Genomic DNA, 24,834 nt, shown 5'->3' with positions numbered 1-24,834 from the left:
TCACAGGGGGACTTAGAAAATATTTCCAAGTGAATACTAAAAAAGCACAACTTACCAAAATTAGTGGGAGGCAGCAAAAAGCGACAGGAGGAAACTGTATTCCTCTAAATGCTTCTGTTAGAAAAGAGTCAGGACATAAAATCAGTGAGCCAACAGTCCATTGAGAGATGCTAGAAGAAGAAGAGCAAAGGAAACATAAAATGAAGTAATAAGAGAGCTAAGAGAGGAAATCAGTGATAGAAAGCAAATTATGGACACGGTGAACGAAGCCACGCGCTTCTTTCAAAAGAGCAAGGAAACCGAGCAAGTCCTAGAACGATGAATCACGGAAACGTAGAAAGAACGCTGATCCCCAATATGAGGAATGAAAGAGGGCCAACGTTACGGATCAGATGTACATTAACAAAGAGGATATAGGGGAATATTATGGGACATTATGGAAATGTTTATGCTAACAAATTGGAAGACTTGAAAAATTCCTTGGGAAAAAGGCAGCTTCCTAAAACTGAGGCCAGAAATGTAGAAAAGGTGACGAGCCTTCTATCTGTCTTTTTTAAAAAAATTATTTTATTTTACTTTATTATTGTTTCTTGAGTCGTACGCAACAAGTGCTCTTTTGTTATTATTTTTAAATTTTATTTTTACTTTTGGCTGCGTTGGGTCTTTGTTGCTGCGCGCGGGCTTTCTCTAGGTGCAGCGAGCGGGGGCTACTCTTCGTTGCGGTGCGCAGGCCTCTCATTACGGTGGCTTCTCTTGTTGCAGAGCACGGGCTCCAGGCATGTGGGCTTCAGTAGTTGTGTCACGTGGACTCAGTAGTTGTGGCTCGTGGGCTCTAGAGCGCTGGGGTCAGTGGTTGTGGCGCGTGGGGTTAGTTGCTCCGCGGCTTGTGGGATCTTCCCGGACCGGGGATCGAACCTGTGTCCCCTGCACTGGCAGGTGGATTCTTAACCACTGAGCCACCAGGGAAGTCCCTAGCCTTCTATCTTGTAAATAAATGTAATTTATAAAAAAAGTTTCCTAAAGTCAAACAAACCAAACAGGGCAGGGAGGTGCTCCAGGCTGCTGCTGTGAGGGGCACTAGGGTGGGCTGTGTGGCACAAACATGATTCTCTCCTCTTTGCACCCACAGGCCGATTCCCACACTTCAACAGCCTGTGCACACCTGTTTGATCGCTTCCCCCCACCCTCAGGTCCTCGAAGATGGCGATGGCTCTGGCGGTATTGCGGGACTGGTGCAGGTCGATGGGCGTGAATGCTCAGCGATCTCTGCTCATCCTGGGAATCCCAGATGACTGCAAAGACCAGGAATTCCAGGAGGTTGTGCAGGCTGCCCTGCGTTCCCTGGGCAGGTACCGAGTGCTGGGCAAGGTCTACAGAAAGGAGCTGGGGTCGAGTGTTGCCCTGGTCGAGTTTGCTGAGTGTTTAAATCGAAGCTTGCTCCCCCGCCAAATACCAGGCAAGGGAGGGCCCTGGACTGTGGTCTGCCTGCCCCAGGCCCCTGATGCTGATTCACAGGATAGACCCAATTGCCCTGCGCAGCCCCAGGGACAAGCAGTGGTTGGCAGGGCGGGTGAGGCAGGAACTGCAGGTCACTCAGGAACTGCAGGGGAGGAGGAAGCTGCAGGGGAGGCGGGAGTCGCAGGTATGGAGGGAGACACAGGTGAGGAGGAAGCCTTAGGTGAGGAGGGAGCTGAAGGGGAGGAGGGAGCTGCAGGTGAGGAGGGAGCTGAAGGTGAGGCGGGAGCTGCAGGTGAGGAGGGAGCTGAAGGTGAGGCGGGAGCTTCAGGTGAGGAGGGAGCTGAAGGTGAGGAGGGAGCTGCAGGTGAGGAGGGAGCTGAAGGTGAGGAGGGAGGTACAGGTGAGAAGGGAGCTGCAGGTGAGGAGGGAGATGAAGGTGAGGAGGGAGCTGCAGGTGAGAAGGGAGCTGCAGGCGAGGAGGGAGCTGAAGGTGAGGAGGGAGCTGCAGGCGAGGAGGGAGCTGAAGGTGAGGAGGGAGCTGCAGGTGAGGAGGGAGCCTCAGGTGAGGCAGGAGCCGCAGGTGAGGAGGGAGCCTCAGATGAGGCGGGAGCTGCAGGCGAGGAAGGAGCTGCAGGTGAAGCAGGAGATGAAGGTGAAGCAGGAGCTGAGTCAGATGAGGAAGGAGCTGCAAGTGCGGAAGGAACTGAGGGTGAAGCAGGAGCTGAGGGTCAAGCAGGAGCTGAAGGTGAAGCAGGAGCTGAGTCAGATGAGGAAGGAGCTGCAGGTGACGACGGAACCTCAGGTGAGGCAGGAGCTGCAGGTGAGGCAGGAGCTGCAGGTGAGGAAGGAGCTGCAGGTGAAGCAGGAGATGAAGGTGAAGCAGGAGCTGAGTCAGATGAGGAAGGAGCTGCAGGTGAGGAGGGAGCTGAAGGTGAGGAGGGAGCTGAAGGTGAGGAGGGAGCTGCAGGTGAGGAGGGAGCTGCAGGTGCGGAAGGAGCTGAGGGTGAAGCAGGAGCTGAGGGTCAAGCAGGAGCTGAAGGTCAAGCAGGAGCTGAGTCAGATGAGGAAGGAGCTGCAGGTTACAGAAATGTTGCAGGCGTGGCAGGACTTCTGAGTATGGCAGGACCCACGGGCGGGGCAACGGCTGCGCCTGAGGAAGCAGTTGTGACAGCGGCAGGCGCCATGGGTGAGGCAGGGCCCGGGACCCAGCAGTGGAGGCAGGCCTCGCAGCCCGTGCTGGACAGCATGGGCTACCAGGAGCTGGGAACCTTCTCTGGGATGGAAGAGCCGGGCCACGGGGAAGGGTCCTCTGAGAGCTGGCTGGAGCAGGCCAGCCACACGCTGCACCTGTGGCGCCACGTGTCTGAGAGGGAGAGGAGGAGGAGGCTGGTGGAGAGCTTGCGCGGCCCCGCGCTGGACCTCCTGCGCGGCCTCCTGGCGGAAGATCCCGAGCTGGCTGCCCAGGACTGCCTGGCCGCGCTGGTGCAGGTGTTTGGGAACAAGGACCCCCGGGGGAGTGCTCGGCTGAAGTTCGTGACCTGTGCCCAGCGGCCCCAGGAGACTCTCTCTGCGTACGTGATGCGCCTGGAAGGCCTGCTGCAGTCGGCCCTGGAGAAGGGGGCCATCCACCCGGCCATGGCGGACCAGGCGCGCGCCCGGCAGGTGCTGATGCGGGCCCGGCTGAACGACACGCTCCGGGACACGCTGAGGAGGAGGCGGCTGATGAGGAGGCCTCCCGGCTTTGCGGAGATGCTGCGGCTCATCCAGAAGACCGAGGCCTGGGACGCCGACCCGGCTAGCAGGGAGCACTTCCCAGGGCAGGAAGAGGCCCGTGTGGACGTTGGAGTCCTGGCAGCAGCCGCCCAGGCCGCCCCGGCCCATGAGGCCATCACCGCAGGCACCACTGCACATGGCACCAAGGCCTCCCCGGCCGGTGAAGATAGCACCGCCCAGGCCGCCCGTTCCAAGGAAGGGCGCGCCGAGGACCACCCGGCACGTGAGGAGGCCAGTGCGGCAGTTGCCGGCACTGCCCAGGCTGGCGAGGCGGCCCCTGAAGACCATGGTGCCACCAGGGCAGCCCCTGAAGACCATGGTGCCGCCAGGGCAGCCCCTGGCCCTGGGGAGACCAGCAAGGCGTCCACGGCCACTCAGGAAGATGGAAGTGCTGCCGCCCCTGCGGGCCTAGGTCAGGCAGGACCCTCAGATGCCCCCGGGGTCCCCATGCCTGGCCGGATGGGCAGTGCTTCCCCGGTGGCCCCAGGAGGTCCTGGCTGGGAGCCAGAGGGCCTCGCCCAGGCAGGAGGCCAGGAGGCCGAGGAGGGGCTCAAGCCCATCCCAGAAGAGCCGGGAAATGAGGACGGGGCTGCAGAGATGAGCCCCCCGGGGTCCACCTCGGGCCAGTAGGCTCAGCAGGCCCCAGGGCCCCCACGCTTGGAGGCAGGGGGAGGCCAGGCCTGGCAGCCTACTGGCCCCATATTAGGGGCCACTCCAGGTGCCTGGGCCTCCCTCCTGAGAGGGGACCCCTATTCATCATCCCCTGGGGCAGGTTGCTCCCTGTACTGGCAAGCCCAAATGTGTCCCTGTAGGCCCCAGAGGGACCCAGGTGTCAAGGAACCCCCCAGCCCCCGCTCCCCTCCCACCAACACACACACCCTAGCCATCGTCCCCCCGCAGAGCCCTGAGGTGCGCCACGTGCCAGCCAAGGCTCTGGTCTCTGTGGGCCAGTGTCGTGAGCTCAACGTGTGCTTTCTGGGCATAGATTCAGGCCCAGCGCTGCCTGTTGTTGTGGAAATGTGCATGTGTTCTCCTCTGAGCAGTTCCCCCAAGCCCTGCGCGGCGTGGAGACCCCGAGCCCAGTCCCAGGAGCCGGCGGGAAGGACGGGATGGACGAGGTCACAGCCAGCGCCCACCCCAGGACCTGGGATCCCACCTGCGACCTTCGGAAGGAAGACCTTGACCGGGGCTGCAGGAGGTCTGCGGGAGGCCCCCCAGGGCTTGTGTTCTGCTGGGCCACCCCGTTGTTCCTCGGGACTCCACGTCCCCGGCTCGGTGGCGTGCGCCCTGCTGTGGGACTGTCCTGTGCCCGCCGTAGGGCAGGGCCAGGCCCCGGGCATGTGGGCCAGAAATGGAGGGTCTGCCCTGGGGGGAGCGGGCATGGCCGGCGCCCATCTTCCTGGCGAGAGGCCACCCGCGGGGCCCTCAGGAAGGGAGACTGTGGGGAGATGGAGGGCCGCCGGGTGGGGTGTAGCGGAGGCACCTTTTTGAGGACCCTGGGTGGGGCCGGGACCCGTGAGCTCCGGTGGCCGTTAGAAGTTCCTCTGTGTGTTGTTATGCCCTGTGTTCAATGGTTTCAGTCAATGTTTCTCTTTAATAAATTTCCCTGAACGTTTCATCTGAGTCTGGCCTCTGCTGTGGGTAATGGAGGGAAAGGGCTGCTGCGGGTGAGGGCGGGGGTCCAGAGTCCGATTCCTGCTCAGCACCCATGGGACACCTCTCCAGGGAGAGGGTAAGGTAGGCACTTTGCAGACCCAGACATCATGAGGGTTTTTCTTCCAGTTCATAGGTGAATTGTAATGTTTTAGCGCCCTTGACCGTGGGCCGCGTCTCGGGCGATGCTCGTGCTTGAAATCATGGGTGCTGTGCACGGCCCGGAAGGCCAGGGGACACACAGGAGGACTTCTGACCTCGTGGGTCACACGTGGGTCCATGCACGTCTGCCTGGCCCGGGGGCTCCGGGACCAGAAGGCCGTGGCCGGTTTGCACGAGCGCTCGGCCTGTGGCTCTGCACCCGTGCACGAGTGTCTTCGTGCCCCCTGCGATGACGGGCGTGAAGCAGGAGGCTGACATGCTGACGGGCCTGCCCTTTATGATGTCACTTCCTGGCTGGGCTGTGCTGTCACCCCCGAGCAACCGGAGCACTTCTGTGAGGGGCTGAGCGGGAGTGTGAGCCCAGGGTGCTGCCGGCAGCGCTGCACTGTCCCGTTTACGTGGCGGAGGGGCACGCCGCGCTCCGCATGGCTGCGGACGAGAAGGGCCCCGCCGCGGGCAGGGCGCCCGGCTTCGGCGAGGCGCCTCTTCCTCCCGACACAGCGGCTCCGGCCCTCGGCTCAGGGAGCTGCACCCCCCAGTCCCTCGCCCTGGACCAGCCCGTGCCCGCGGGGCACCCCGACCTCAGGCTGCTGCCTGGAGAAGCCGCTTTCCAGGATTTGACGGAAGAGCCTTTGTTGAAAAGGCCTCGCACCGCCTGCGAGGCCGTGTGGGAAGGCAGCCTGCTCTTCCACCCCTTTCCCAGGAAGTTGTGGACGAACGTCCACAGCAGTCGCTTTGCATCCATTGGGTGGAATGAAGACGGGACTTGCATAGGCGTCAACAGGCCGCTGTTTCAAAAGGAGGTTTTGGACAGGGGCGGCCTAGACAAGGTGTTCAAGACAGAACGTGTGGAGAGCTTCATCCGCCAGCTTAACCGCTATGGATTCAGCAAAGTGTACCAGGACATGCACACGTCCCTCTGCGTGACCAACCTGTCCACGAAGGAGCGGCCCGCCCACGTCCTGAGCGAGGTAAGGAGGGCGGGGGACGGCGGGGGAGGAGCCCTCTCCAGGGGCTGAGCCGCTGGGCCCGGGGGTGGGGGGCGGGTGCCAACCCCGGGGCCGCCTGGGACGGCGGCAGGCGTGTCGGGAGAGCTTCCTTTAAAGGTGGTACTTGGGCACCGGCGTGACGGCCGGAGCTGGCAGTGCCACGCGCTGTGTTGGGACGTTGTTATGGGGGGACCCGAAGCGTTCTCAGCACAAGGACGTCACTTCTCTCCTTCCTCCTTTTCCCTTTGGTGTGTCTGTGTGAGGTGATGCGTGTGAACTGGACCCCCTGTGGTGATCATTTCACAGCACACGCGGGCAAGGCGTCATCCTGTACTCCTGACACGTGGGCAGTGCCGCTCGTGCCTGACACGCAGTCACAGCGGGGGACAAGAGGACACTGCTGCAACGCTGGCCCTTCCCGTCCTCCTGCTCGGGGACAGTGGCCCGCCGGGGGGAGGGGGGAGGTCTGTGTGCCCCCTTGACTCCCATAGCTCCAGAGCATCACTTGAGTGGGGGCGCAGGTCCTTTCCTGGGAAGCAGTCAGCGTCCCCGGTCTGGCCCCTGGAGGTGCTGGCCAGGGAGCGATTCGGACACTTCCTTAGAAAGCTACCGAACCTTGTTGCAGTCTCGTACCTGCAAACGCCAAGTCCCCTTTCGTGGGCCTTGTACTCGTCCTAAGGGGCCATTTTCAGTCATTTTCCAAGGGCGAAAGGTGATGGTGAGTGAGCGAGTCTCGGGGATGTCAAAGCTGGGGCACAGCGTCCTGCTGGGACCGGGTCCCGCTTTCTCCAAAGAGGCCCTGGGTCGGCTGGGGGAGGGCGCCCAGGGGCCCAGCCAGGCGGCTGCTGCTTGCGAGCAACTCTTTTGTGACTCGGGGTTTCCTTTTCTCTCTCAACCGCGACCTCAGTTACACTTCTACCACAGTCCCCTGTTTCAGAGAGACTGCCCGCACCTCCTGGTGAGGATGAAGCCGAGAGTGCACACTAAACCAGCATCGGGGCAGGTGGACGGCGAGCCGGCAGCCCCGGGGCACCTCCCGGCGCCCAGCACCGCGGAGCCGCAGGACGGCCTCCCACCGTCTCCTGAGCACATCCAGGGGACCCCGAGCTACCCGCAACTCGACCATGCCTCCGCCCTGGCCGGGACTGACTCTGTCGCTCCGGCCCCTCCTTGGACAGCAGCGGAGCCCCCCGCGCCAGATCCCAACGTGCAGGTTCTGGTCCCTCTAGTCCCTGTCCTGGCAGGGGTGGCCCAGCCAGCCGAGGTCCCCTGGCTCTGCTGCGCCTGGCCTCCCGCCCAGATGAGTCCTCCCTGGCCCGTGCCGGGCCTGGCCGCCGCACCCCCCCAAGTCCTCAGCCTTCCCCACCCCGCGCAGCTCCCGGGGGCCGCGCTGCTGCCTCTTGCGCACCCTGGATGCCTGAAGTGGCCGCCAGGACTGCCGCCTCCCTGACCTTGATCCGTCGGCCGCTGAGCCACTTCTGCCATCGCTGCGTGGGCTCCCGCTCTTTCCTGGAATACCCGACCCCTCCAGGCAGACCCACAGAGGACCCTGACCAGGCAGACCCTGCAGACACAAGGAGGTGGTAACGCGGCCAGAACCTTGCAGGGCAGTAAAGAGCACGGGGACATGAGAGCGATGTTCCACCCAACACGTGTTTGGCGCCTCCGTCCTGGGCGTGGCTGAGCAGTTGAGTCCCCTCAGCAGGAAACAATGACAGGTGACAGCCCACCCCCGGCCCAGTGCGGGCACCTAGCAGACACCTGGAGAAGCCCCTCAGACGCCCTGTGCCCACCCACTAGAAAGACCCCTGAAGGTCTGGACAAGCACAAGGAAGGCCCTGGCACCCGCGGCTTCACAGTTGCGGGGGCATCGTGTCCAGCAGGGTCTCGATTTGACAGATGAGAAGAGCTCAGGCCTCCCCTGGTCAGAGGCCTGAAAAGAGCCCTTACTGTCCTGAGACGCACAGGTGTGGAGGTGACGGTCCCTGGCAGGGGCCTGCGGGTGTTCAGTTTGGGGGTGCTCTCTGGTGTCTGGACAGCAGGATTGAGGTTTGCTTTTCACTGTGGGTCCTGCGTCTGGAGACATTTTCCTGGTTCTCTTTTCCTTGCCTTTCGAGCTAAACACTTCAAGGGCGCCATGCTCCACCACCCTCTGGGCGCTGGGGTGTCGCGCTTATACCGCGAGTCCTTGTGGTCAGCGCCCAGTGATGTGTACAGAGCACTGAAGGCCAGGGCGCACCCCCAGCTCACAGTTGCTGCCTCCACGTGTGGGGGATGGGCCGGGGGACCTGGCCAGGACTCTGTGGCTGTCACAGCGATAGGGCGACATCCCCTCCCAAACACTGCTAAGGAGGGGGCGGGGAGCGGGAATTGCCTGGAGTTCCAGGGGTTAGGACTCTATGCTTTCACTGCGGTGGCCCGGGTTCAATCCCTGGTCGGGGATCTAAGATCCCCCAAGCCTTGTGGGGTGGCCAGAAACACAGAAAAGAAAAAAAAAGGTGGGTTGGGGGAGGAGGGGAAGTAGACCCAAGGTACCAGGAATGATCCAAGCACCAGCAGCCAGAGGAGCCCCGGGTCTGCCCGGGTGAGGGGTGGTCCCATCTGCCGCTCCCGTCTGTCACAATGCAACAGCTAGTGCACGTCAGGGGGGTCTCTTGAGCAGCCCAACAGCAGCGCCCCAAGTGAACGATGCAAAAATGGACAGAGGGGACGGAAGAAACCGGTCTACAGTAGAAGTGGGAGACTTCGGTCCCCCCTGTGATGGATTCAAATGGATCCCCCAGCTCCCACTCCAACCATTAAGTCCACCTGTTGCAGTGCTAATCCCAAGGTGCATATATTTGGAGATAGCACCCTTGGGGAAGTCAGTAAGGTTAAATGAGGTCACAAGGGTGGAACCCCAGTCCGACAAGAGCGGTGTCCTTTGGAAAAGAGGAAGAGACACCAAAGATCTCCCTCCCTCTCTCCCTCCCTCAGCCTCTCTTCCACCCTCCCACCCTCCCTCCCTCTCTCTCTCTCCCCCTACCTTTCTCCCCCTCTCTCTTTCCCTCCCTCGCCCCCCTCCCTTTCTCTCTCTCCCTCCCTCCCTCTCTCCCTTTCACTCTCTCCCTCCCTCCCCCTCTCTCCCTCCCTCCCTCTTTCTCTCTCTCTTTCTCCCTCCTCCCCTTCTATGGTCCTGTCCATCCCTCTCTCTCCCTCCCTCCCTCCTTTCCTCCCTTTGTCTCTGCCCCTTTCTCTCCCTCCCTCCCTCTTTCTCTCTCTCTCCCTCCCTCCCTCTCTCTCCCTTTCACTCTCTCCCTCCCTCCACCTCTCTCCCTCCTCCCTCCCTCTTTCCCTCCCTTTGTCTCTCCCCCTTTCCCTCCCTCCCTCCCTCTTTCTCTCTTGCTCTCTCTCTCTCTCTCTCCCCCTCCCTCCCTCTTTCTCTCTCTCCCTCCCTCCCTCTCTCTCCCTTTCACTCTCTCCCTCCCTCCACCTCTCTCCTACCCTCCCTCCTTCCCTCCCTTTGTCTCTCCCCCTTTCCCTCCCTCCCTCCCTCTTTCTCTCTCGCTCTCCCTCCCTCCCTCCCTACCCCCCCCCAACCTGTTCAGAGAAGCAGCCAAGTGAGGGACCAAGAGAAAACCAGCTGTCTGCGAGCCAGGAGGAGACGCCTTCCCTCACCTGAGACTGCACTTTCCAGCCAGTTGAGGTTGGACTTCTAGCCACCAGGACTGGCACCCAGTACATTTCTGTAGTTTTAGCCACCTCCTCTGTGGGACTTTGCTATGGCAGCTCTAAGCAGACTAACACAGCCTGCTTTCATTATGGGTACAGCGACCAGACAGCACCGCAGTACGGGAATCACAGATTTGAACAGCACTGTACAAAGACTAGGTCTCATGACATGTGTAGACTATTAGCCCCAAGAACAGAGTAGACACGTGCTCGTCAAGCGTACCTAGAACGTTCTCCAGGGTACTCGACGCGTCAGGCCACACAGCATCCCTCAGTAAACTTAAGGGGATACAAACAAAAGGGCTGAAATCATACAAAGTATGTCCTCTGGCCAAAATAGAGTGAAATTAGACCTCAATAACAGAAGGAAATGTGGGAAATCTGCAAAGAGAGGGAAATTGAGCCGTGCGTCCCCAAATAACCGCATTAGTCTGGGACGATGCCAAATCCCACAGCACAGGATGAGGGGCTGAAACAGCAGACACAGATTCTCACGGTGGTTCTGACCAGGAGGCCGAGAGGGAGGGTCCAGCAGGAGTGGCTTGTACTGCGGCCGGTCTCCTTGGTTGCAGGTGGCCGTGCTCTTACCGCCCCTCACGTGGTCACCCTCTGTGCACGCACCCCCAGCTCCTGCCTTCTCTCCTTGCGTGTGCTGATCCGCTCTTCCCTCAAGGGCACCAGCCATCTTGGATTAGACCTCATCCTAATGGCCTCATTTCAACCTAAGAACCACTAACTCCAGTCACAGTGACATTCTGAGGTTCTAGGGGATTGGGGCTTCAACATGCAAATTTTGGGGGGACGCAGTTCAGTCCATAACAATAGCCCAGGGAACGTACAAGACATCACAAGGGAAACTAGAAAATACTTTGAAATGAAGAAAACACATACCAAAGGCCCCAGGACTTATGGCACGCGGCCAAAGAGGCACTTGGGACCTAAAGCTGCAAACACCCGTGTTCCAATGGAGGCGACACCTCAGATCAACCGCCTCATCTTGAACGGGGACAAGCGAGAAGACGAGGAAGGCGAGCCCAAGCATTCTGACAACAAATGTTCACGAGAAAAGAAAAACTGCGCTAATCCACGTACGCGGGGATCCCAAGACGTGCACTGGTCGGGAATCCTCACAACATGGGGGAGGGCGCATCCTTCTTACACACTCAGTAACAAGAGCTACAGCCACCGACCACTTCATTTGCACAGGCTTTTTACAAGCAGGTCACATCATGGGGAAACCCTCACCAATGCTTTTGCCTGGTACTATTAGGAGGCCCATTTTACAGATGGAGAAATCGAGGCGTAGGGAGTCTCCATGATTTGATCAGCTTGTCACTAGAAGGACTCTTATTCAAGCTAAGCATCATATGCGTGCAAAGACCCATCCCCGCACTGGCCTGACCTGTCTCCCCAACAGTCAAGGGGGATTCAGCTGTCCTCCACGGGGTCCTACTACCTGACGCCTCAGGCCACATAATGGAGAAAACACAAGGAAGCCAGGCATTAGTGCCCCTGAGAGCCTGACACTGGATTCTGCCCACGTGGCCTCCCCAGCCCCATCAGGTCACCATCTCTCGTGAAAGGGACACGAGGGCCAGGGAGGAGGGTGAGGGTCTAGGACTGAGGGCGTGAGGATGGAGAAGGGTCCCGGACGTGGGGGTCCGAGGCACGGCCCTCTGAAGGCGGCTCCTATGCTCAGGCTTGGGCCCTGCTCTCTCCTTCCACTGCCCACTCTGCTCCCTTCTGTCCCAGCGGCGTGGTGGCCCCACGTTCTCCTGCAGGCTCACTTCCCCGGGCACACTGGCTGTCAGGCAGGCGGCAAGCCTGCATTCAAAGCACGGGGACCGCCGGGCTGGAGGACTCTCCGCATCCCCACGGGGCGTGAGTGTCTGTGCCCTTCAGGGCCCTGCGGATGCCCCTCCTCCTGGATGCTTGCTCACACGTGGCTTTACACCCTGCTGCTGTCTTGTGAATGTCACTTGGCTTCACACCCTGCATCCCGCCACCAACCCAGCCCTATCCCTGTGCCCAGCCCCAGCTCAGGGACCACGGACAGGCACAGGCCCGGGCCCCGCACTTGCTCACAAAGGCCCCTAAAGCAGCAGCCGGCGACATTTGCCACAGAGGAGGGTAGGCGAGAGCCAGGCAGGAGGTCAGCCCTTTGCCAAGGAGGCTGGAGCTCAGAGCAGACTTTAGCTGGGGCTGGGGAATGGGGGCTTCTCGGGAAACAGGGCCACGGCTGAGACAACTCACACCAGCCCCTCAGGGGGCAGGCTCAGCGCACGTAGAGAACGTCAGAGCTTCCCGCTGATGGCCAGCAGCTCCCGTGTGCCCTGCGCCGCCCTGGTCAGGACTGGCTGTGTGCCGGGGTGGTGTGTGCTCGTCCAGAGTCTACTGGGGAGGGCGCTGCTGCCCCCCTGAAAAGTGTCTCCCTGAATGTCCCTGGGGCGCTCTTGGCGTGTCCCGGCCGCTGCTGCGCTGCCTGCCACGGCCGTCCCTGGGCTAGCACTGCCCCCCATCAGTCAGTTCACTGCACGAACAGGCACTAGGAATCCCTGCTTTCCCCCGGGAGTGCTTACCATTTGTGATGACAAAATCCCCTTCTTTTCCGGCAGGAGTGTCTGAGCAGGTTCCATTGGCCCTGAAATTCTCCACCTTTTCCAAGTGCCCACCTGCTATATGGCAGGTGCTTCAAATCCAGGATCCCACGTAATGTTCACGTTGTCGTATGGCGCTCAGCAGGGAGGGCTGCCTCTTTAGCCCCCGGCGCCGTCTGCACCTCCCACTGCAGTGACCTCCCAATCCCATTAGGCCCAGGAGTTGCCTCTTCCTTTCGATGCCAGGTCACAGCCCAAACCTGTGGGTCTCTGATGCCGCCATATTTCTGCACCTGCCTGAACGCGGGGACACTGGCGGACGTTGCTTCTTAGTGGCTAGGACTTATTTCTAGAATTACTCTGATCCCAGACTCTGTCCTTCTCCCCTCTGGAAATTGCTTTCTTTTCATGACATCTCAGAGAATTTGCAGCTCCATAGGAAACGGAATAGAAAACCAGTCAAAATTGCTGTTCTGTGTGTTTTACTCCTGGAGGATATATTATTCAATTTGGATGTGTGTGTGTGTGTGTGTGTGTGTGTGTGTGTGTGTGTGTGTCTGTTGGCATGGAGGGAAGGGTGGTGATTTCCCCAGCTGGGTGCAGCTCACGCAAAGCTCCCAGGATTCCAGTCACACGGCGACTCCTTTCCACTTCGGCAGCCTCTCTTCTTTCAAACCCCCTATTTTCATTCATTTCATCCCACTGAAATCTAGACCTTGCTCACAAGTGGCCAAAGTAAACTCCAGGTGACTAAAATGGTCGTTTCCATACAGTTGGTAATTGGCTCTCCCAGGGCAGGGAGAGGAGGGCCAGCCCCGGGAATACCGAGCAGGGCTTCAAAGAGCAAGACCCTCATTTCTCTGGAAATCCTTGCAGATGGCGGCTATGAAACACCTACCTCTTCACTGTGGCCCACTGCCATGCAACAAGAGCCAGCACCCCTTCCTTTCTGCCCCAGGGCGAGATTTCTCTCGGCTTTATCCACGACCCAGAAGGACATCTCACAGCAATGTCCCATTTCAGACTTTCCCCTGCAACCCAAGACACACCCTCTGCATGTCTGGCTGCTGCCACCACCCAGCTTCATCACCATCACCTCCCACAGAAGGAACCCCCACTTCCCAAAGGCCCGAAGTGCCCTGGCTCGGGGCACTTAACACTCCAGGGCTCGCTCCTGGAGCCCCACCGCCTCGTCCCATGCTGTCTTATTCTGTGGGACTTAGGGGATGTCTCACCACCTTCCTCATGTGACAGTGGCTCCTAGACCATCACTCTAGGTGTGGGTGTGTCCTGCTTTTCCTAGCGTTCCCGCTACTAACACAGGCCCTTCCGGAGAGCAGAGGCTCCGTGGAGGTCTGCGGAATAAACAAGCCAGTGGGCAGGGGGCTTATTGACGCAGATGAACCTTCTCCTACTTTCTTAAAATACCCGTGCAAATCCAACTCAACAGAGATAGTTCGTTTTATTTACAGAATGACAGACAAGACAGGGAAGCAAGAATTGGAACAACAATGACTTTTATTTTTCTATTTCTTCCCCCATCTATATCACTGCTAAGGACTTCCACATTTCCAGAGCAGTTCTGATTCCAATTCCCTGTTATCTTGTACACGGTCACAAAACGAACTGGGAGATTTCCCAACCTCTCTTACAAAACAGCAAAACTCTTGTTCTTGAACTGAATTAGTGCAAATACCTGTAGGATTAACGTCATACACAAAGTTAGACACTGAAGCTTGTTTAGTCTTCTATTCAAAGAACCAACATTTGAAAAATTCCTAAAGAAAACAGACATGGAAGTCCATGTCAACATACACAACAGGAACCCAAAATGCTGCACACCGGCTTCCCCCAACTCGCCCGGCTCTCACTGCTTAGAAGGCTGACCGCTCCCTCTTCAAACTCAGAGTGAAGGAGCAGCCCCCCTTCCTGCCCCACGGGAGAAGCTGCTGGACGTGGGACTGGCTGCTGCACTGGCTCAGGCTCCCTCTTCCTCATCGCTCACACTCCCTGCAGACACGGATGGGAAGAACCTGGGAGCCATGCTATTGCTCCTGAGCAGATGCTGCAGGACCTGACACTCGCTGGCCTCCGCGTAGGCCCGGGGACCCCACAGGAACTCGTAGCGGGCAGGGTCGCTGTGGGGCACCTGCCGGTACTTCAGGTAGCCCGTCTGCACCCACACTTCGGTGAGCAGCTCCCTCCCGCCACAAAACCCCAGGGTGCCTAGCTTTCCCCACACCTCCTCCTCAGGGACGCGGTCACCGAACAGGGTGACCATGGTCAGGACCAGCAGAGGGAGGCTGGCCTCGGGCGTGCGCTGCCAGTCGCTCAGCACTGCATCCCAGGTGAGGCCCAGGGTGGGGACCAGGACGTAGGTGCGCTCGCGGGGGTCCACCACCTTCACGTCCACGCCAAACAGCAGCTGCAGGCACTCGCAAACGAGGCGGAGGACCACGGGGAAGTGGTCCCGATGCTCCCGGACGACCGTACTCAGCATCTCCGCCTCGGAGGTCGGCTCCCCGGTACGAAACTTGAGGAGCAGGAACCCCACCAGGTCAGCCATCAGCGCAACAAGTGCCTCGCGGGACAAGGGCTCGGCATAGGCGGAGAAGGAGGGGGCGCCAGGGGAGGCGGAGGACGAGGGGGATGCGGCCTCCTCCCCCGCAGCCCCCAGCAGCGGCGCCTCCACAGGACCCTGGGCCGGGACTGGGGCCTCAAGGTCGGCCTCAGGCTGGCGGAGCTCACTCATCTCGACCAGGGGCCTGATCACTGGGGTCGGGCCGCCCACGGGAGTGTGGGCAGGGGACCTCGTACCTGGGGTAGAGAGGGGGTGTGAGCGGCCTCGGCGGAGAAAGGCACCCTGGGCAGCCCTGACAAAGGCCACTTACAGGTCTCGTCTCAAGGGCTGCCCTCGGGCCTCACAGGGGCGCTCCTCCCGGGTGGCCTGTCCCCTGCCAACCTGAAGAAGGAAGTGAAGGGGCTCCTCAGGGTGCAGCCAGCACGGCCCCAGGTTCTGGGGCTGACAGGGCGGTGGGGTGACTTGGGTGTTGTGGGGTCCCCTCTGTTCTGGGAGGGGGAGCCCCTGGGTACACACTCAGGGCACGCACCTCCCCTTGGCTCCTGGCGCTGCCTGGGCCTCCTCTGCTCTGTGCCCTGAGGACACGGTCCTCAGACCTGGGCCTTCGCCTCCCGGGTCCTGGAGCCCCTGTAAGAGGAATGGAGGGCGCACCTCTTGTGTACACTGTGGCACAGCTCTGGGCCTCGGTGCTGGTAGGAGGATTGGGCCGGACTCTGTGAGGTCCCCCCAGTTCTGAGTTCTGGGGTGGGTGGTCCCCTCGGGGTCGCTCGTCGTGCTCACTGTTCCCCTTAAGGGCCTGGACCCTCCCCTTTGCAGGCCGGAAGGGAAACTCAGAACAGGACCCCGAATCTGAACAGAAAGCAGTGAGGGGGCCCCACAGGTGGCCGCACCTGCCCAGGGCCTCCCGAGGGTCCTAGGATGGGGAGATGCTGGGTCCTCACCTCCTCCTCACATCCTGCCTGGCCTCCCAGCGCTGACCACAGGGGCAGGTTTCTGTTGAGGCCCCTGTTCCAGGGCTGGGGGTCTGCTCAGTCCTCCCTCGGGGTCCTGGGAGTCCACCCTCTGCGGACCTGAAGGCTCACCCCTCACACCAAACACCTGATCTCCTGAGGACCCCGACCCAGAGGTCAGGAAACATCTCATCTGCTGACCGTGCTCTGGCGCCTCCAAGGCCCCCGTGGAAGGGCAAAGGATCCCTCCCTGTGTTGGGGTCTAACGTCCTCAGTCCTTCCTTCCTCGCGTGCAGGCTGGACTCTGGGCAGGACCTGGGATTGTCCCGTCTGCCAGTGTGAGTCCCTGCTCCTTATACCAGGTCTCCAGTCTCTCTGAGACCCTGACGTCAGGACGTCAGGACAGGCCTACCGTGCTCATCCCACCCCGGGGCCTCCCACGGCCACCTGCAAGGGCGGTGATATGGTGGGTCCCTTTTGTCCTCCCTCAGGGTCCCCTCAGTCCTGCCTAAGGGCCCTAATCTTAGTCCACCAGGGACCTGACATTTTACCCTCTGCCCTCATGAGACCCCGCCCCTTATCCCAGGTCCCCAGCTTCTCTGAGACCCGGATGTCAGGAAGTGCTGCACGTGACGGCCTCCCAGGGCCAACTCAGTTCTGGGATGCAGGCTGCCCTCAGTACTCCCTCAGGGACCTCACCTTGACTCCACACAGGACCTGGGATTCTCCGCAGTGCCCACCAGACACCCCGCCCCTTATACCCCCTCTGCAGCCTCTCTGATACCCCGCCCCGTGCTCCCCCTCTCCAGGGTGTCTGAGACCCGGATGTCAGGAAGTGCTGCACCTGTTCATCCCGCCCTATGGCTGGAAGGGCCAACTCGGTCCTGGGATCCAGGTTCCCCTCAGTCCACACTCAGGGCTCTCACCCTGACTCTACATAAGACCTGGGATTCTCTCCTGTGCCCGCCTAGGATCCCGCCCCTTATACCCCCTTCCCAGCCTCTCTGAGACTCCGCCCCGTACTACCCCTCCCCAGCGTCTCTGAGACCCGGATGTCAGGAAGTGCTGCACGTGCTCATTCTGCCCTATGGCCTCCCAGGGCCAACTCTGTTCTGGGGTCCAGGCTCCCCTCAGTCCTCCCTCAGGGCCCTCACCTTGACTCCACGGAGGACCTGGGATTCTCTCCCGTGCCCAACAGACACCCCGACCCTTATATCCCCTCCCGAGCCTCTCTGAGACCCCGCCCCGTACTCCCCCTCCGCAGAGTCTCTGAGACCCGGATGTCAGGAAGTGTTGTATGTGCTCATTCTGCCCTATGGCCTCCCAGGGCCAACTCTGTTCTGGGGTCCAGGCTCCCCTCAGTCCTGTCTCAGGGCCCTCACCTTGGCTCAACGAAGGACCTGGGATTCACTCCCGTGCTCACCAGACACCCCGACCCTTATACCCCCTCCCTAGCCTCTCTGAGACCCCGCCCCGTACTCCCCTCCCCAGCGTCTCTGAGACCCGGATGTCAGGAAGTGCTGCACGTGCTCATCCCGCCCTTTGGCCTCCCAGGGCCAACTCTGTTCTGGGGTCCAGGCTCCCCTCAGTCCTCCCTCAGGGCCCTCACCTTGACTCCACGGAGGACCTGGGATTCTCTCCCGTGCCCCCCAGACACCCCGACCCTTATTCCCCCTCCCTAGCCTCTCTGAGACCCCGCCCCGTGCTCCCCCTCCCCAGCGTCTCTGAGACCCGGATGTCAGGAAGTGCTGTACGTGCTCATTCTGCCCTATGGCCTCCCAGGGCCAACTCTGTTCTGGGGTCCAGGCTCCCCTCAGTCCTCCCTCAGGCCCTGGGAAGTGATTAGCCCATGAGGGGGGAGCCCTCATGAATGAGATTACCTCCCTTTTAAAAGAGGCCCCAGACGGCTGCCTCATCCTCTTGTGCCATGTGAGAAGATGGCTAGTTGATACAGCTAGACAAGAAACCAGTCCATATAAAGAAGAGCTTTATTACTATTATTTATTACTCAGCCGTACAAAGGAACGAAATTGGGTCATTTGTAGAGCTGTGGATGGATCTAGAGACTGTCATACAGAGTGAAGGAAGTCAGAAAGAGAGAAACAAATATCGTGTATTAATGCACATATGTGGAACCTAGATAAATGGTACAGATGAACCTGTTTGCAGGGCAGAAATAGAGACACAGATGTAGAGCACAAACATATGGGCACCAAGGTGAGAAAATGGTGGGGGCGGGCGGGGGGTGTGATGAATTGGGAGATTGGGATTGACATATGTACGCTAATATGTATAAAATGGGTAACTCATAAGAACCTGCTGTATAAAAAAATACATAAAATAAAATTCAAAACAAACCAAAGAAATAAGAATAGGTTTATGACATTATCAATCACAGTAGAAAACCACCTGTAAAGACAAATGGACGTACTTGCCACAACGGGCTCTGCATCGCCAAGTTCGCTCCCCCAACTCCGCAGCCTCGCAGGAGGCCTTCCTATTGGTGGAAGGCCAATGGGCGTGTCTTTTGCTTCCGGAGGCGCCAAGCCTTGGGACCTCAGGCCCTCAGTGCGCATGGCTACTGCTGCTTCCGTAGCAGAGCGCCTCCTCACGTGCTCTTCTGATCCAACCAGTTTCTCGGTAAAGAGACGTCTAGAACTTTCTCCCTCATCTTCCTGGGGCTTCCGGGAGCACCCGGAAGCCCACGTGGCGTTCGCACAGAGTGCTTGGGACAGTCGGCGGCACAGTTCCTGGCTGCTCTGCTGAGACGAGCTCTTCAGCCCCTCGTGAGCGGGACTCCGGAGCCATCCACAGAGTCAGAGCGAGTCAGGAGACAGGCGGGGGCTTTGCCGGGGGCTGGACTCCGCAGGTACCGGGGGCCCCGGGAAGGAGTGGAGGTCGGGGGAGGGCTACGGGCTGCTCGGTTGGGAGTGGGGGAGCGGCGGCGGAGGGTAGCGGGCTGAAGGGGGGCTGAGGGAAGGGTCCCCCAGTGAGCGGGTCAGAGGGGAGGACCGCTGGCTTCTGGGGTGGCTGGTGGGGGGCGTTCTGGAGTCGGGGTGCAGAGGGTGGGGCTAATGGCTAAGCGTGGGGGTGGGCCTGAGCGGAGGGCTTCCTGCTGGTCGGGTGGGGCCGGCCTTGGGGGGCCAGAGGAGAGGACGACTGGCTGCGGGGGTGGGGAGGACGGGACGGGACGGGACGGGCCCCACCCCCGGGGCCGAGACGGGAGGGGAGGGCTAACGGCTGCTGCGTGTGGCGGGAGGAAGGCTGAGGCGGGGGTCGATGGGGAGGACTCCCGGGCGCGGGTGCGGTAGGCGTTAGGGGAGCTCCCGGCGGGGCGGGGCGTGGGGGGGGGGGAGGACGCTCGTGGCAGTTAGGGGGCTCCGGCTCCCGGGTGGGCGGGGGCAAGACGGGTGGGCTCTGCGTCTGGGGTACGAGAAGCGAGAGCCCCTGGCGCTGAGTGTGCTCGGGGGAGGACTCCCCGGTGTGGGGAGGTGAGAGAGGCAGTCTGACCTCTACGCATGGCGGGGCGCCCGGCTTCCGGGGCCCAGAGCGGAGCGCCACCAGCTGGTGGGTGGGGGAGGGTGTATGGAGGGGATGTAGTGCGAGGGGTCGGGGAGGAGCCGCCTGGCCACGGGGGCGGGGGGGGGGGGCGTAAGTGAAGCTGAGAGGGGGAGGCGCTGGGGCTGCTGTGATCTGGTGGAGGCTGTTGGCCATGGCAGATGGATTTGTGGGGGTTCAGGGAGGGGCTCTGGCCCACTGCATTAGGCATCGAGAGCTTCAGGTCGCCTCTGTCCGGGTGGCACAGGAATTGCAGAGGTGGGTGGGCAGGGCAAGACCCTGGCCTCCACACAGAGTACACAGATTCTTTACGAGGGTGCTTTGCACATTCACCCGGACACGCCATACCAGAGTTGTAAAACAGTCTCCATAAATTTAGCAGTATTGCAAGTTTCCATGATAAGTTTTCTCATCACGGGGGAATTTTATTTGATGGTACTAATGATAATATATCTTCAAATATTGGGAAACCCATGGATCAAAGAGAAAAATCACAGGGGGACTTAGAAAATATTTCCAAGTGAATACTAAAAAAGCACAACTTACCAAAATTAGTGGGAGGCAGCAAAAAGCGACAGGAGGAAACTGTATTCCTCTAAATGCTTCTGTTAGAAAAGAGTCAGGACATAAAATCAGTGAGCCAACAGTCCATTGAGAGATGCTAGAAGAAGAAGAGCAAAGGAAACATAAAATGAAGTAATAAGAGAGCTAAGAGAGGAAATCAGTGATAGAAAGCAAATTATGGACACGGTGAACGAAGCCATGCGCTTCTTTCAAAAGAGCAAGGAAACCGAGCAAGTCCTAGAACGATGAATCACGGAAACGTAGAAAGAACGCTGATCCCCAATATGAGGAATGAAAGAGGGCCAACGTTACGGATCAGATGTACATTAACAAAGAGGATATAGGGGAATATTATGGGACATTATGGAAATGTTTATGCTAACAAATTGGAAGACTTGAAAAATTCCTTGGGAAAAAGGCAGCTTCCTAAAACTGAGGCCAGAAATGTAGAAAAGGTGACGAGCCTTCTATCTGTCTTTTTTAAAAAAATTATTTTATTTTACTTTATTATTGTTTCTTGAGTCGTACGCAACAAGTGCTCTTTTGTTATTATTTTTAAATTTTATTTTTACTTTTGGCTGCGTTGGGTCTTTGTTGCTGCGCGCGGGCTTTCTCTAGGTGCAGCGAGCGGGGGCTACTCTTCGTTGCGGTGCGCAGGCCTCTCATTACGGTGGCTTCTCTTGTTGCAGAGCACGGGCTCCAGGCATGTGGGCTTCAGTAGTTGTGTCACGTGGACTCAGTAGTTGTGGCTCGTGGGCTCTAGAGCGCTGGGGTCAGTGGTTGTGGCGCGTGGGGTTAGTTGCTCCGCGGCTTGTGGGATCTTCCCGGACCGGGGATCGAACCTGTGTCCCCTGCACTGGCAGGTGGATTCTTAACCACTGAGCCACCAGGGAAGTCCCTAGCCTTCTATCTTGTAAATAAATGTAATTTATAAAAAAAGTTTCCTAAAGTCAAACAAACCAAACAGGGCAGGGAGGTGCTCCAGGCTGCTGCTGTGAGGGGCACTAGGGTGGGCTGTGTGGCACAAACATGATTCTCTCCTCTTTGCACCCACAGGCCGATTCCCACACTTCAACAGCCTGTGCACACCTGTTTGATCGCTTCCCCCCACCCTCAGGTCCTCGAAGATGGCGATGGCTCTGGCGGTATTGCGGGACTGGTGCAGGTCGATGGGCGTGAATGCTCAGCGATCTCTGCTCATCCTGGGAATCCCAGATGACTGCAAAGACCAGGAATTCCAGGAGGTTGTGCAGGCTGCCCTGCGTTCCCTGGGCAGGTACCGAGTGCTGGGCAAGGTCTACAGAAAGGAGCTGGGGTCGAGTGTTGCCCTGGTCGAGTTTGCTGAGTGTTTAAATCTAAGCTTGCTCCCCCGCCAAATACCAGGCAAGGGAGGGCCCTGGACTGTGGTCTGCCTGCCCCAGGCCCCTGATGCTGATTCACAGGATAGACCCAATTGCCCTGCGCAGCCCCAGGGACAAGCAGTGGTTGGCAGGGCGGGTGAGGCAGGAACTGCAGGTCACTCAGGAACTGCAGGGGAGGAGGAAGCTGCAGGGGAGGCGGGAGTCGCAGGTATGGAGGGAGACACAGGTGAGGAGGAAGCCTTAGGTGAGGAGGGAGCTGAAGGGGAGGAGGGAGCTGCAGGTGAGGAGGGAGCTGAAGGTGAGGCGGGAGCTGCAGGTGAGGAGGGAGCTGAAGGTGAGGAGGGAGCTGAAGGTGAGGCGGGAGCTTCAGGTGAGGAGGGAGCTGAAGGTGAGGAGGGAGCTGCAGGTGAGGAGGGAGGTGCAGGTGAGAAGGGAGCTGCAGGTGAGGAGGGAGATGAAGGTGAGGAGGGAGCTGCAGGTGAGAAGGGAGCTGCAGGCGAGGAGGGAGCTGAAGGTGAGGAGGGAGCTGCAGGTGAGGAGGGAGCCTCAGGTGAGGCAGGAGCCGCAGGTGAGGAGGGAGCCTCAGATGAGGCGGGAGCTGCAGGCGAGGAAGGAGCTGCAGGTGAAGCAGGAGATGAAGGTGAAGCAGGAGCTGAGTCAGATGAGGAAGGAGCTGCAAGTGCGGAAGGAACTGAGGGTGAAGCAGGAGCTGAGGGTCAAGCAGGAGCTGAAGGTGAAGCAGGAGCTGAGTCAGATGAGGAAGGAGCTGCAGGTGACGACGGAACCTCAGGTGAGGCAGGAGCTGCAGGTGAGGCAGGAGCTGCAGGTGAGGAAGGAGCTGCAGGTGAAGCAGGAGATGAAGGTGAAGCAGGAGCTGAGTCAGATGAGGAAGGAGCTGCAGGTGAGGAGGGAGCTGAAGGTGAGGAGGGAGCTGAAGGTGAGGAGGGAGCTGCAGGTGAGGAGGGAGCTGCAGGTGCGGAAGGAGCTGAGGGTGAAGCAGGAGCTGAGGGTCAAGCAGGAGCTGAAGGTCAAGCAGGAGCTGAGTCAGATGAGGAAGGAGCTGCAGGTTACAGAAATGTTGCAGGCGTGGCAGGACTTCTGAGTATGGCAGGACCCACGGGCGGGGCAACGGCTGCGCCTGAGGAAGCAGTTGTGACAGCGGCAGGCGCCATGGGTGAGGCAGGGCCCGGGACCCAGCAGTGGAGGCAGGCCTCGCAGCCCGTGCTGGACAGCATGGGCTACCAGGAGCTGGGAACCTTCTCTGGGATGGAAGAGCCGGGCCACGGGGAAGGGTCCTCTGAGAGCTGGCTGGAGCAGGCCAGCCACACGCTGCACCTGTGGCGCCACGTGTCTGAGAGGGAGAGGAGGAGGAGGCTGGTGGAGAGCTTGCGCGGCCCCGCGCTGGACCTCCTGCGCGGCCTCCTGGCGGAAGATCCCGAGCTGGCTGCCCAGGACTGCCTGGCCGCGCTGGTGCAGGTGTTTGGGAACAAGGACCCCCGGGGGAGTGCTCGGCTGAAGTTCGTGACCTGTGCCCAGCGGCCCCAGGAGACTCTCTCTGCGTACGTGATGCGCCTGGAAGGCCTGCTGCAGTCGGCCCTGGAGAAGGGGGCCATCCACCCGGCCATGGCGGACCAGGCGCGCGCCCGGCAGGTGCTGATGCGGGCCCGGCTGAACGACACGCTCCGGGACACGCTGAGGAGGAGGCGGCTGATGAGGAGGCCTCCCGGCTTTGCGGAGATGCTGCGGCTCATCCAGAAGACCGAGGCCTGGGACGCCGACCCGGCTAGCAGGGAGCACTTCCCAGGGCAGGAAGAGGCCCGTGTGGACGTTGGAGTCCTGGCAGCAGCCGCCCAGGCCGCCCCGGCCCATGAGGCCATCACCGCAGGCACCACTGCACATGGCATCAAGGCCTCCCCGGCCGGTGAAGATAGCACCGCCCAGGCCGCCCGTTCCAAGGAAGGGCGCGCCGAGGACCACCCGGCACGTGAGGAGGCCAGTGCGGCAGTTGCCGGCACTGCCCAGGCTGGCGAGGCGGCCCCTGAAGACCATGGTGCCACCAGGGCAGCCCCTGAAGACCATGGTGCCGCCAGGGCAGCCCCTGGCCCTGGGGAGACCAGCAAGGCGTCCACGGCCACTCAGGAAGATGGAAGTGCTGCCGCCCCTGCGGGCCTAGGTCAGGCAGGACCCTCAGATGCCCCCGGGGTCCCCATGCCTGGCCGGATGGGCAGTGCTTCCCCGGTGGCCCCAGGAGGTCCTGGCTGGGAGCCAGAGGGCCTCGCCCAGGCAGGAGGCCAGGAGGCCGAGGAGGGGCTCAAGCCCATCCCAGAAGAGCCGGGAAATGAGGACGGGGCTGCAGAGATGAGCCCCCCGGGGTCCACCTCGGGCCAGTAGGCTCAGCAGGCCCCAGGGCCCCCACGCTTGGAGGCAGGGGGAGGCCAGGCCTGGCAGCCTACTGGCCCCATATTAGGGGCCACTCCAGGTGCCTGGGCCTCCCTCCTGAGAGGGGACCCCTATTCATCATCCCCTGGGGCAGGTTGCTCCCTGTACTGGCAAGCCCAAATGTGTCCCTGTAGGCCCCAGAGGGACCCAGGTGTCAAGGAACCCCCCAGCCCCCGCTCCCCTCCCACCAACACACACACCCTAGCCATCGTGCCCCCGCAGAGCCCTGAGGTGCGCCACGTGCCAGCCAAGGCTCTGGTCTCTGTGGGCCAGTGTCGTGAGCTCAACGTGTGCTTTCTGGGCATAGATTCAGGCCCAGCGCTGCCTGTTGTTGTGGAAATGTGCATGTGTTCTCCTCTGAGCAGTTCCCCCAAGCCCTGCGCGGCGTGGAGACCCCGAGCCCAGTCCCAGGAGCCGGCGGGAAGGACGGGATGGACGAGGTCACAGCCAGCGCCCACCCCAGGACCTGGGAGCCCACCTGCGACCTTCGAAGGAAGACCTTGACCGGGGCTGCAGGAGGTCTGCGGGAGGCCCCCCAGGGCTTGTGTTCTGCTGGGCCACCCCGTTGTTCCTCGGGACTCCACGTCCCCGGCTCGGTGGCGTGCGCCCTGCTGTGGGACTGTCCTGTGCCCGCCGTAGGGCAGGGCCAGGCCCCGGGCATGTGGGCCAGAAATGGAGGGTCTGCCCTGGGGGGAGCGGGCATGGCCGGCGCCCATCTTCCTGGCGAGAGGCCACCCGCGGGGCCCTCAGGAAGGGAGACTGTGGGGAGATGGAGGGCCGCCGGGTGGGGTGTAGCGGAGGCACCTTTTTGAGGACCCTGGGTGGGGCCGGGACCCGTGAGCTCCGGTGGCCGTTAGAAGTTCCTCTGTGTGTTGTTATGCCCTGTGTTCAATGGTTTCAGTCAATGTTTCTCTTTAATAAATTTCCCTGAACGTTTCATCTGAGTCTGGCCTCTGCTGTGGGTAATGGAGGGAAAGGGCTGCTGCGGGTGAGGGCGGGGGTCCAGAGTCCGATTCCTGCTCAGCACCCATGGGACAC

General features: G+C 60.4%; 4 protein-coding genes across 4 annotated transcripts; 3 read left to right on the top strand and 1 right to left on the bottom strand.

The window, feature by feature from the left end:
- Positions 1 to 1,200: 1,200 nt before the first annotated feature.
- On the top strand, positions 1,201 to 3,861 carry LOC115850477 (paraneoplastic antigen Ma6E-like). Its single transcript, XM_060291844.1, has 3 exons — positions 1,201 to 1,732; positions 1,913 to 2,167; positions 2,372 to 3,861. Exons 1-3 carry the CDS (start codon positions 1,201 to 1,203, stop codon positions 3,859 to 3,861), a joined length of 2,277 nt encoding a protein of 758 aa, XP_060147827.1.
- A 1,302-nt stretch (positions 3,862 to 5,163) lies between these two features.
- Positions 5,164 to 7,485, top strand: LOC132594593 (heat shock transcription factor, X-linked-like). Its single transcript, XM_060293002.1, has 3 exons — positions 5,164 to 5,284; positions 5,425 to 6,017; positions 6,973 to 7,485. Exons 1-3 carry the CDS (start codon positions 5,164 to 5,166, stop codon positions 7,483 to 7,485), a joined length of 1,227 nt encoding a protein of 408 aa, XP_060148985.1.
- Positions 7,486 to 14,321: 6,836 nt separating this feature from the next.
- LOC132594494 (melanoma-associated antigen 8-like) lies at positions 14,322 to 15,095 on the bottom strand. The gene has a single exon (XM_060292205.1). The coding sequence runs from the start codon at positions 15,093 to 15,095 to the stop codon at positions 14,322 to 14,324; it is 774 nt and encodes a 257-aa protein (XP_060148188.1).
- Positions 15,096 to 21,123: 6,028 nt separating this feature from the next.
- LOC132594429 (paraneoplastic antigen Ma6E-like) lies at positions 21,124 to 23,748 on the top strand. The gene is made up of 3 exons (XM_060291836.1): positions 21,124 to 21,673; positions 21,818 to 22,054; positions 22,259 to 23,748. Exons 1-3 carry the CDS (start codon positions 21,124 to 21,126, stop codon positions 23,746 to 23,748), a joined length of 2,277 nt encoding a protein of 758 aa, XP_060147819.1.
- Positions 23,749 to 24,834: the final 1,086 nt, after the last annotated feature.

This window comes from Globicephala melas, chromosome X, assembly GCF_963455315.2.
Source record: "Globicephala melas chromosome X, mGloMel1.2, whole genome shotgun sequence".
NCBI classification, from domain to species: domain Eukaryota; kingdom Metazoa; phylum Chordata; class Mammalia; order Artiodactyla; family Delphinidae; genus Globicephala; species Globicephala melas.
This window is presented reverse-complemented; position numbering and strand designations above follow the sequence as displayed.